Source organism: Trichechus manatus, unplaced genomic scaffold (genome assembly GCF_000243295.1).
Source record: "Trichechus manatus latirostris isolate Lorelei unplaced genomic scaffold, TriManLat1.0 scaffold00057, whole genome shotgun sequence".
Taxonomy (NCBI): Eukaryota; Metazoa; Chordata; class Mammalia; order Sirenia; family Trichechidae; genus Trichechus; species Trichechus manatus.
The window spans coordinates 1398425-1410447 of NW_004443993.1; the positions used below are offsets into that span (position 1 = coordinate 1398425).

Sequence of the window (12023 nt, forward strand, 5' to 3'; positions counted from 1 at the left end):
AAAACTGGGTTTCTCCACTTGGCCCCTTAAAGACAGCGGCGCATCTCACAGGCTGGCTGCCTCTCGCCCCCTAGTGGAAGCCGGCAGAATGACAGGTTTTGGAAGACTTAAGGAGTATCTCCTGAGTGACCCACGTGCCAGGCATAAGGACAGCACCCGGTGTGCAGTGGGGAGAAAGGCGGTCACAGTCCTTTTGCAGTGAAGCTGATCGTCCAGCAGCGGAGGTGAATGTTAAGTACGAAGCACACAATGATTATTTGTGTGTTTGCTGCTGAGGGCTAAGGAGAATTGCCGGGTGCTCGGGCATCCCTGGATGATGCCAACGGTTAAAGTTCTGGGCTGCTAACTGAAAGATGGGTGGTTCAAGCCCACCCGGAGGTATCTTGGAAGAAAGGTCTGGCACTCTACTTCTGAAAAATCTGCCACTGAAAATCCTACGGATACCTCGAAGAATGTAATCAATGTCAATGAATTGTACATGCAGAAACTGTTGAATTGGTGTATGTTTTGAAGCCCTGGTTGTACAGTGGTTAAGAGCTCGGCTGCTAACCAAAAGGTCGGCATTTCAAATCTACCAGCCTCTCCTTGGAAACCCTACGGGGCAGTCCTATAGGGTCACCATGAGTCGGAATCGACTCCACGGCAACCGTTTTTTTTTTTTTGGCTATGTATATTTCCAACAACAAAATAAAATTAAAACAGAAAGTAAGAAAATCCTACGGAACACAGTTCTACTCTGACACACATGGGGTTGCCATGAGTTAAAGTTGACTGAGAGCAACTGGGTTTGGCTTTTTTTTTTGTTGGAGGGGGCATTAAGTAGGAAGCCAAGACCCTGTCTTGGGCATCAGGGAAGGCTTCCTGGAGGAGGTCACCTTTAGAGGAGCCTGGAGGGACAAGAGTGTTCCAGGCTGAGGGCAGAGTGAGTGAAAGGTAAGGAGGGCAGATGAGAGGTGACCCTGGCAGGTGGTGGGGGTGTTCTTGGCCCTCAGGGGACTGAGGAGCTACTGAGAGTTTGAAGTAGGGAGTAACGGGGCCCACTGACGTTTCAGGCCAGGAGGACAGGAGTGAGAAGGCACACACCTGAGGGGGTGAAGTTAATCTGGGCCCAGCAGGATTCTCGCTCTCTGCAAAGGAATTCAACAGAAAGTGAGGACTCACCTGGCCTCCCACCAGCACGCTGGGGTGGCCTCTTAGGAAGTCCTGGCCTCAAACCAGGCCCAATACTTGGCCTTCAGCGCCTACCCATCCACACATCCTCCCTGCAGTATGCCCTGGAAGGGAAAGCAACAATGCCTGATCCATGGTACACTGGGTGAGTCTTCCCACACCAGGTTGATGGGAAAATGGAAAAATGGAAATTCACTTGCCCCAGTCACTCGGCCAGCTGAAGCCATGATTCAAACCCTAGGGGGAGGCCAGCAGACATCCTGACTCCCAGGAACCAGGGCCACGGCCTACAGGGTGCAAACTGGGCACTGCGCAACCCCAGCAGGCACTCACCTCCCCATCATGGATTTCTAAATGGATTACAACAATTTTCCAACAGCAGGCAATAAGGGGACGTGAGGAAGGCTCTGACACTTGCTCCCTGTGTGACTGGGCACTGAGCCTCAGTCCACTAATCTGTCAAATGGGGTTATTAATAGTGCCTGCTTCCAGGGTTGCAGGGAGGATAGCATGAAGTCCTGCTTGGGAGTCTCCAAGTCCAATGCCCAGTGTACAGTAGGCACTTAATAAATGGCTCCTGCTCTATTAATCGGCCCTCCCATTGGTGGATGCTGTTTAGGGTGGGAACCCAGGAACTAGGCCCAGCTCCTTAGCAAAAGATTCTTTGACACCCATCAGGATCTCTTGGGCTGGGATCGAGTGTTTATGTCTCTGAAACCACCCTCTGAAGAGTCTCCAGGGACTGTCTCACCTTTTCTTCTGCAAATTTGTGACTTTAACTGGGGACAAAAAAAAAACAAATAAATAAACATAGTTAGATTTGGGTCCCAGTTGCATCTGGCAAGTTCCTAAAGCCCCCGAAGGCCTCAGAGAGAAGTATAGCAATTTCTGGTTTGTGAGGCTCCACTCAGGAGCCCTGGTGGTGCAGTGGTTAAAGCGCTTGGCTGCAAACTGAAAGGTCGGCAGTTCGAGCTCACCACCCGCTCCACGGGAGAAAGATGTGGCAGTCTGCTTCCGTAAAGATTTACAGCCTTGGAAATCCTACGGGGCAGTTCTAGTTCTACTCTGTCCTATGGTGTCGCTATGAGTCGGAATTGACTCAATGGCAACAGGTTTAGCTTTGATAAGTCCCCCCAGCACTAACTCTGAACGCAACCCCTTCCCTCCCTCATACACTTGCAGCCCTGCCTTGCCTTCTCATCTGCCAAGTTTGCCACACACCAGGAGAGTCCCTGCAGACGTTTCTTTCTTTTTCAGTTACAGCACTAACGTGGACAAACTTCAAACAATGTGCAAGTCCGTAAACTGTTGTTGTTTTTTTAATACCAATTCCCCCTGCCCACCACCTTCATCTCACTTATGAAGGATTGTTCCCGCCTACGTTTTAGAGTGAGACTTGCCCAAACTGTCTTCCTCTGTGCTCCTAAAAAATGGGTGTGAGCGTGAACACGTTTACACACTCCAGAGGTCAAAAACTGGCAGTCCATGGGTCGTGTTTTCTTTGCCCCCTGTTACCTTTCCTGATCACCATGACAACGGTCACCAGCAAAGCAAGGAAGAGGACTCCAGCCAGGCTTAGGGAAAGTGCCAGGATCCAAGTGGGCACTGGGGGAAAATGGAAAAAGACAGAGAGGGCAGGTCAAGGAGGTGTGCGGGCAGGGAGAGGGTGAGACACCTGTTGTGCCCCCAGGTTACCTTTCGGGAGCCAGCTCTCTCCTATGTGCTCCAGCCGTGTGGTTTGGGTATAGTTAGACCCTGGAGAACAAGCAAAGCTTGAGTCTAGCCAGTTAGCATATTCCCTCCCTCTGGTCATCATGATTAGTTCAGGGAGCACATGTGGCCTAAGCTGAGCCAATGAAAGCTAATTTTGGGACTGTGATCGGACCACTGGGAAAAGAGGTGTACTCCTCTGGCTAGCATTGCAAAGCTGATAGGATATACATCGGCAGCTGCAGGGCGTGATTTTGCCACCATGACAGGGAGGACTTGCCTGGGAATAAAACCCTCACAGAATAAAGTGGGACTGGCAAGTGGCAAAAGAATTCTGACTTCTTTGAGCACCTGGATCCAACCATACCTGAAGTCAGTATGTTTCTGGACTATCCAGTTCTATGAACCAACAAATTCTCTTTTGCTACTTACGCCAGTTTGAGTCAAGTTTTCAGTTACTTGCAACCTGAAGCGTCCTGGTGGTTTCAGCCTGGGTCCTAGGGGGTCAGACAACATCCACCCCCAGCCACATGGTGGACTCTGAGGCCCACGCAGAGGTCAGGAACAGAAGCATGGAAGCCCTAGCTCCAGAATTTTCTTCTCTGCAAAGGACTCAGCTGCCCCTCCCTGGAGAGACAGAGGATCTCTCCGGGGGTCCAGGAGGAGATGTCCTGACCTCAGCAGAGGTCAGGAGCTAAACCAGGAGCAGGAAGGAGAGACACACACTTGGATTCTCACAGTGTCAGCCCTTGTTCATTCATTCATCTGGGGCAGGAGGGCTGTTGCCACTTCCCTACCCCAAGACCACAAGACTAAGGTGAGAGAAGGGGGCCTTTGACAGTGGAGCTCATGGCCAGGAAGTCCACAGAGACTGTTCCTTCACACAGCGTATGTGCCTCCGCTGGCAACAAGGATCTCTTTGCAGCGGAAAGTTCTGATTGATGGTGACACAGCGGTCCAGCTGGAGACGGGACCCCTGGGGGAGCATCACTCCCTCTGCTCCTGAATTCAGAGCCCACGCCCCGCCCCCCCTCCTGGAGGGGCCAGAGAGACATCAGCCCTCCCCCAGCTCCCATCTTACTCAGAGGAAAAGCCAAAGTCCTCATTGCTGCCCACAAGGACCTGTACATTCTGCCCGCATCTGCTCCCTGCCCTTCTCTCCTTCCTTTCTCCCCGCTACTCACTCCTCTCTGGTCCCACACTCCTCCTGAGGCACACGCCTGCCTCAGGGCCCTTGCACAGGCTGTTCCCTCTGCCTGGAATGCTCTTGCCCCAGATACCCACATGGTGGCTCCTTCTCAAACATCATCTCCTCAGAGGAATCTCCTGTGACTACCTTACGTTCTATTTAAAATGACACCCTTCACCAGGCTGTATTTCCTCCTTGTATTTTACTTATGCCTGCTCACATACTGAATATTTATTGGACTGCTTGTTTATCTTTTGTCTCTGCCAGGAATATTAGCTGCAGGAGGGCAGGGACATTGTCTGTTTCACTCGCTGCGGTGCCTGGCACAACGTTGGTGCTCACAAATGTTTGTGGCCGAGACGGGAGGGTGCAGTCTAGTGTGGTGGTTCACAGCCTGGTCTTTGGAGGCCACTGGAATCCCAGCTTGGCCACCTGCTTACTATGTGACTTAAGCAAGTCCCTTTGCCACTTGTGCCTCAGTTTCCCTATATGCAAAATGAGGAGAATTCCTGTACCCATCTCACAGGGTGGCTGTGAGGATTAAGAAAGGAAGGATGAGGGAGTCCTGGCGACTTATCAGCCTGGCTTTTCCTATGCAGAGTTCCAGGAGAGGGAACAGCACATGCAAAGGCTCAGCAGTGTGGAAATGGAGCTACTGGCAGGGTGGCCCGTGGGAAGGCCTTACCTGGGAAGGAAACATGTATGGACTCGCTGAAGTCCGATGGCTGGGGCTGGCTGTGCTCCCCTATCACACTGTACTGGCAGTAGAATGCTCCCCCTGGAGCCTCACTGCTGTTGCCGCTCAAGTTGAAGGTGACCCCAAGCTGGCCTGCAGGGGCCTGCAGGAGCTGGACCACCTGCCCACCGCGGTACAGTGTAAAATTCGCCCCCAGGAAGTCCTTGGGGGCCATGCACACGATGTGGATGGGATCCTTCTGGCTGCTGGGGTGCGGGGGCACCAGCAGGATGGACGGCGCTGGGATGGCCAAGGAGCCTGTGAAGCAGAATAAGGGAAGGCCATGTGGGTGGGTGGTTACAGTGGAGGCTCCAGAACCCAGGCTCCCCAACCTGGCTGTGTGGCCTTGGGCAGGTAGCTCCACCTCTCTGGGCTATGGTTTTTATGTGTATCAGGAGGATGGTGATCCCTACCCTGCTGCTAAGTTGAGGGGATGGAGTGCCCGGCATAGAGCGTTTGAGTCATTTTATAATAATAGCGATGGTTACTATAAAATCGAAAAACCAAACCCATTACCATCAAGTCAATTTCTACTCATAGCAACCCTATAAAACAGAGGAGAACTGCCCCCATAGGGTTTCTAAGGCTCTAATCTGTACAGAAGCATACTGCCACATCTTTCTCCTGCAGAGCAGCTGGTAGGTTCGAACCACCAAGCTTTTGGTTAGCAGCCGAGTGCTTAACCACTGCGCCACCAGGGCTCCTTAGTAATCATTATAGAGTAATATAATTATAGTGTACTTTTTTGCAAATAATGCACCACGTAAATAATGTAAGGCATAGCACATTTACGGAAATGGGGGGCAAGTTGCGCGGTTGGCAAAAAAGTATAACGGGCAGGTTATTTTTGTAAAAACACGGTACTCTTATTACTCCCATCAGCAAATACATACTTAGCACTGACTATGTGCCAGGCCCTGCTCTGGGTGGTGGGAGCAGAGCAGTGAACAGGACAGACAGATAGACATGCATGCCTCTTAGAGCTGACGTTCTTGTCCAGGAGACAAAGTGCACTATGCAGCCAAGCAGACAGGATACTGGGAAGGCTGTGGAGGGGCAGAGGGACCTTCAGGGCAAAGGCCCTGAGCATGGAAAGGAAGCAGTGAGGAGGCTGGGGTGACTGGAGGAGTGTGGCCAAAGGGGAGAGCAGGAGGAACGGAGGCAGAGGGTCCAGAACCCAGGCTGTGATGAGGAACACGGGTGTCAGAGTATGGCCTAATGCAGCGGGATGTTTCCGCAGAGACCAATCTTTGCCCCAGGTGCCCACAGGCTGCTGAGCAGGGCGTCTGGCTCAGGTAAAACCTACACGAGCCTCCCTTTGTTCAGCCTCCACACGTTGGCCCAGCCTCTGCCCTCCATCCCCAGCAGATCCTCCTGCTACACAGACCAACTGGGCTGAGTCATGGGGCGTGGGCATGCCCTCTCCAGGGGGCTGATATTTCTGATATTCTTGACTTAGGGGTGATAAGAAGCCTGGCAAGAGAAAGCACCTCCTGGGGAATTTCCAAGGCTCTTAGCCAAACCTATCAGAGCTCAGCTTCCTCCCTCACCTGGGAAGGGCAGCCTGGACTGATTTCTGGCCCCAGAGCAGTAAGATGGGGGTGGGCAGTGGTGGGGGAGTTGGTGGAGAGGGTGTTAGACTCACCAGCTGCGAAAAGCAGGACAGTCCAGGGCATCTCTCCTCCCGCGTGTGGCTAAAGCCAGAGTGGCCCACAGCTGCTGGCCAACTCCTCCTGTGAGGCCAGACCAGGGAAAGAAGAACCAGGGCTTACTGGAGTCAGAGTGTTTCCTCACTGGCAGGAAGTTGCACACCCTCGGGGGCTGAAAGGGACTCTCACCTCTCCCCACCCCTTTCGCTAACTCACATCAGATTCTGGCATCTCTCTGCATGTTGGTGGCTGTGGTTCTGCAGATTGGAGGGAAAAACGGACACAACAGTTGGGTGTTGGTTTATTTTTTTCTCCCCCTAAAAGAACTCCTGGGCACAAGGAAGGGTGACGGCACTGGGCTCTTTGGGGAACCCACAGCCAAGGCACAAACCGCAGCCCAAACAGTGCCACAATTGAGACAAATACTCGGTGAGGGTGGCTAGGGCTTGGCCTCAGTGACCTCAGGCAAGGCATGGGGTCCTTCTTTGAAGCCTCAGCTTGCTGCTCGGTAGAATGGGGCTAAGAGTAGTGGACATTAGATCCAAAGAACTTATGGTATGAAATGCAAAGCTTAGTAGGTTGTGAGTGCTTCTGATGTGAAGACACAGGGAAGAAAAGCTTTACCACCCAGGTGAAAGGGACCACTAGCTCCAGAACAGAGGACGTTAAAAAGATAGTTTGCATGACAAGTTGCCTCCTATTTACAGCCCAAAACTTCCAAGGACCTGTCCTAGCAGTGGGCTTCTTTGGTCACTCTAAATGATCCTGTTCAAATCAAGCAGGTCTACCTGGAAGTTCTCTCCTCGGAATAATGTAGGTATGTGGTCACTGAACACCAGAAAAGGCCATTGGAGTGAATGTTTTTCCTTGGACACACAAAGCTCTTTCTGACCTCAGGGCTTTTGCACATACTGTTTGACCTGCCAGGGACACAATTCTATCAGCCTGGTCAAATCCCACTCATCCTTCAAGTCTCAGCTTAAATATCACTCTAGGAGATCTCTCCAGAACCCTCTGGATTTGGGAGAAAAAAAAAAAACCCTTGCTACTCTAGACATGGTGCCTTGTGATTTTCCTTTATTATAATTAGCATGCTTGTATTTTCAAGGAATTTGTCCATTTCATCTAAGTTGCCAAATTTACTGGTATAAAGTTGTTCATATTCTCTTATCTTTTTAATGTCTACAGGCTCTGTAGTGATGTTCCCTCTCTCATTCTTGATAATAGTAATTTGTGTTTTCTCTCTTTTTTTCTTGATTAGTCTTGCTAGAGGTGAGTCAGTTTTATTAATATTTTCCAAGTACCAACTTATGGAACTCCGGTGGCACAGTGGCTAAGAGCTTGGCTGCTAACCAAAAGGTCAGCAGTTCAAATCCACCAGCCGCTCCTTGGAAACCATATGGGGCAGTTCTACTCTGTCCTATAGGGTCACTATGAGTTGGAATCGACTTGAAGGCCATGAGTACAGGTAGTACAGTATCCTCTATTTCCTATTTCATTGATTTCTGCTCTTTAATCTCTCTCCTACTTATTTTGTGTTTAATTTGCTCTTCTTTCTATAACTTCTTAAAGTGGAAGCTTAGATCATTGATTTCAAACTTTTTTACTTTTTAATATAAGCATTTAAAGCTACACATTTCTGTATGATAAAACATTTAACTTTACCTAATCTGGCCATTGTCTTTGGCTCCTGAGAAATACCCTTAGAACCTTGGAATTTAAGTGTCTTCCATAAGGGCTCCAGGTTAGGTGAAGTGATGAGGTGAGTCTGGGATGGGGGCTGGCAAGGCCGGAAAGACTAACCACATAATACCTCATGATCACCTTGTAATCATGGGAAGAGGGGCTGGTCAGGCCAGAAAGACCACCTTGTGATATCAGCCAACCTCAGGGGAGAAGGCCTGCAGTTTGCATGACATAATGAGACCCCCAATGAAAGCTCTGGACACTGAAGCTCTATGGGCTTCCTGGTTGGTAAAAGACATCCATGAACATGAGAAGGTAGTGTGTTGCTTTTCAGGCCATAGAGCTCCACATCAAGAACCCTGACAGACTTCTCCTTATGTGTCTCTTTGTATCCTTTTTTCCTACAATAAAACTGTTGTATAAGTACAGCACTTGCCATTAATTCTGAGTCATTCAGTGAATTACAGAACCCAAAGGAGTAGTGGGAGCCAGCAGGTCAGAAGTGAGGGAGCCCACAGGGGACTACCAAGCTTGAGCCTGGTATCTTGAAGGGGTAGAGGAAAATCCTTGAATTTGTAGCCAACAGGTCAAAAGTTTGGGAGCCCAGGGGGGACTCCCAAACTTGTGGCTGACATCTGCCTAGCTGGCAGTCTGAAGGACACTGTCCTCTTAACTTGTAAGCTCTGACCTAGCTCTATGTGGCCAGGGTCAAAGAAAGAAGTGCCGCATGTTGCCGTTGGTGTCAGAGAAGTGGAAAAGTGAGTATTTTTATTTGATGATGATTATTATCCTTCATAATAGCCCTCTAAGCACTACTTTAACTGCATCACACACGTTTTGATATATTGTGTTTCATAATCATTAAGTAGAAATATTTTATTTCCTTGGTAATTTTTTCTATAAACTATAGGTTATTTAGAAGTATGTTGCTTAATTTCCAAATACTCGGACTTTATCGATAGCTTATTGTTGTTGTCAGCTGCTGTCGAGTCGGTCCCAGACTCACGGCGACCCCATGCATAATGGCATTGGACCGTTGCGATTCACAGAGTTTTCACTGGCTGAGTTTCAGAAGTAGATAGCCAGGTCTTTCTTTCTAGTCTGTCTTAGTCTGAAAGCTCTGCTGAAACCTGGTCAGCGTCATAGCAGCATGCACACCTCCACTGACAGACGGGTGGTGGCTGAGCATGAGGTGCATAGGCTGGAAATTGAACCTGGGTCTCCAGAATGGAAGGCAAGAATTCTACTACTGAACCACAACTGCCATAGTGGTGCAGCGAATTACTTAATATGGCCCTTCTAGCCATAATCTTGTAACTCCCACCAAATGACAGGGTGAGATTATGTAAATGAGGTGCTTGTGGCCCACTGAGGCTATTGGATAGCTTGCTGATAATGTAAATAAGGTGCATGGCACCCTTGTGGGGGGCGGAGCCATGCAAATAAGGTATATGGAACCCTAGAGAGGGGACTGGTCAGTTTTGTCATCCTGCTAGGCTTAAAAGAGCAGTTAATCCCAGAGCAGAAGGGAACCTACCACCACAAAAAAAGAAGAGCTAGGAATGGAGCACGTTCATTGGATCCAGGTTCACTGTGCTGAGACCTCCTAGACCCAGAAGACAGAGAGAGAGCTGTAACACTAGAGACAGTGAGAGACGGCGAGAAGCAGTGGCAGAGAAACAGCAGCAGCAGAGGCAGACAAACCAGGAGACTAGAAGGAGACAGCATGTTTGGCTTCCTGGCCCACGGAGCAAGGTGGTTTCAGTGGAGCAAGAGAGCTGAGGCTGAGGCTTATTGCTGGAGTGAGGTGCCTCTAGGCACTCATTAGCAGAGCTAAAACAGCTTTGTAACACTTGCCTGAGCAGGGCCAAGGCAGAGGAGCTGGAGAGAGGTCTGCCTGTGGGCATGGCTGGGAAGAGGCTGTCCTGACCAAAGAACTGTATCCTGAGCTTTTCTGAACCTGAATTATAACCTGTTACATCCCTAATAAACTCATATAGTCGTGAGTACTGTCTGTGAGTTGTGTGGCCATTGCAATGAATTATCTAATCCAGCAGAGAAGTACAGAGTGCCGTGGGAGGGATCGTTGGTGTCAGAATTGGTAAAAAGGTTGGAGGTTGAGGCATGTCTGACCTCCCCCTCGTAGGAATCAGCCTTGGGCTGTTGATCTGGATTCTCCTTCCCCCTTGTGAAGTTAGAGGAGGTCAGAAGCCCCCAGCCCCCAATGCCATTTTTACAGCCTTTAGAGCTTATTGTTAGTGATTTTAAAATTTAATTCCTTGCGGACAGAAAATATACTTCGTATGATTTCAATCTTTGGAAGTATATTGAGACCTTTTTTATGTCCCACCTGTCTTAAGCTGGGTTTTCTAGAGAAGCAAAACCAGTAAAGTGTATAAATATATATATAGAGAGAGAGATTTATATCAAGGAAACAGCTCATGCAATTGTAGAGGCTGCAACGTCCCAAGTCCGTGAATCAGGATAGAAGCTTCTCTCAATTCTCGTAGCTGCATGGGCTGGCGAACCCAAGATCAGAAGGTTGGAGAGCAGGGCTCCAGCTCACAGGCTGTGAAGGTCGACAAATCCCAAAATCAGCAGATAGGCTGATAGCTCGACTCCCAAGAACTGGAGGCCAAATGAACAGGAGGCAGCCGCAGGATCCAGAGTGAGCAAAAAGCCAGAATTTCTGCTTATATTTGGATGCAGGCCACACCCCCAAGGAAATTCCCTTTCAACTGATTGGCTACTCACAGCAGATTCCATCACCGGAGTGATCACATATAAACGCTAAGAATTATGGCCCAGCCAAGTTGACGCACAATCTTAACCATCACACCACCATATGTCGAAGAGCATTCTACGTGCACCAGAAAGTATACTCTGTAGTTGTTTGTATAATGTTCTGCAAATATCAGTTAGGTTAGGTCAAGGTAGTTCCCAATACATGCTTGAATTTACTGAATTCATCCTTCATGATTTCTTAAAAATATCTCTCTTCCTCTAGGAGTGTAGGGTTGGGGTCTGTATTATCTCCTGCCATATCCCCAGGGCCAACCACAGTGCTACGCATACCAAGCCAAACCCATTGCCATCGAATCGACTTCAACTCATAGCAACCCAACAGGACAGAGTAGAACTACCCCAAAGGGATTCCAAGGAGTGGCTGGTGGATTTGAACTGCCGATCTTTTGGCAAGCAGCCATAGCGCTTAACCACCAACGCTCTACTGGACACACAGTGAACCATAAATGCTTCTTTTTAAAAAAAAAAAAAATTTTTTTTGTTGAGAATATATGCAGCAAAACATACACCAATTCAACAGTTTCTACATATACAATTCAGTCACCCTGATTACATTCTTCGAGTTGTGCAACCATTCTCACCCTCCTTTTCTGAATTGTTCCTTCCCCATGAACATAAACTCACTGCCCCCTAAGGTTCCTAATTCCTATCTAATCTTTCTCTCCAGTTGCTGTTGTCAATTTGATCCCATATAGATAGTTCTTAAAATAACATAATGCTCAAGGCAGATATTCTTTACTAATTAAGCTAAACTATTCTCTGATTTAAAGAAGACTTCAGGGGAAATTTTTGGTTTAAGGATTAAAGATTATCCCAGGGCAACAGTTTCAGGGGCTCATCCAGACTTCACGGCTCCAGAAGGTCTGGAGTCCATTTCCTCCCTTTTGATCAGGATTCTTCTATAGAAACTTTGATCAAAATGTTCAGTAATGGTAGCTGGGTACCATCCAGTTATTCTGGTCTCATGGCAAAGCAGGCAGTTTTTCATGAAGGCAATTAGCCACACATTCCATTTCCTCCTCGTCTTATTAAATATTTCTTGATTGTCTGATCTGAAAGCCAAAAAACATTTATTCCA

The 12023-nt window shown here is 48.7% G+C and overlaps 1 protein-coding gene across 2 annotated transcripts; it reads right to left on the bottom strand.

Annotated features, from left to right (window-relative positions):
* Nucleotides 1-1136: 1136 nt before the first annotated feature.
* On the bottom strand, nt 1137-6584 carry CUNH19orf38 (chromosome unknown C19orf38 homolog). 2 transcript variants are annotated; one of them, XM_023733190.1, is made up of 6 exons: nt 6451-6584; nt 4755-5063; nt 2866-2925; nt 2686-2775; nt 1922-1949; nt 1137-1274 (listed from the first exon to the last, which is right to left on the bottom strand). In XM_023733190.1, the coding sequence occupies exons 1-6, from the start codon at nt 6479-6481 to the stop codon at nt 1235-1237; spliced, it is 558 nt and encodes a 185-aa protein (XP_023588958.1). In that variant the 5' UTR covers nt 6482-6584; the 3' UTR covers nt 1137-1234. The 2 variants fall into 2 exon arrangements, 1 of the variants encoding a protein (XP_023588958.1); XR_002824447.1 differs by lacking the exons at nt 1137-1274; nt 1922-1949 and adding an exon at nt 3313-3841 and having other exon boundaries at nt 2747-2775.
* Between the last annotated feature and the right edge of the window lie 5439 nt (nt 6585-12023).

What these genes read in the sequence shown, in the direction of transcription:
- CUNH19orf38 (XM_023733190.1), bottom strand. Translation starts at nt 6,481, where the DNA reads ATGCCCTGGACTGTCCTGCTTTTCGCAGCTG. An exon ending in CATACATGTTTCCTTCCCAG is followed by an intron (nt 2,926 to 4,754) that starts GTAAGGCCTTCC and finishes CTTGTTCTCCAG; the next exon opens with GGTCTAACTATACCCAAACC. An exon ending in TGTCATGGTGATCAGGAAAG is followed by an intron (nt 1,950 to 2,685) that starts GTAACAGGGGGC and finishes TTTTGTCCCCAG; the next exon opens with TTAAAGTCACAAATTTGCAG.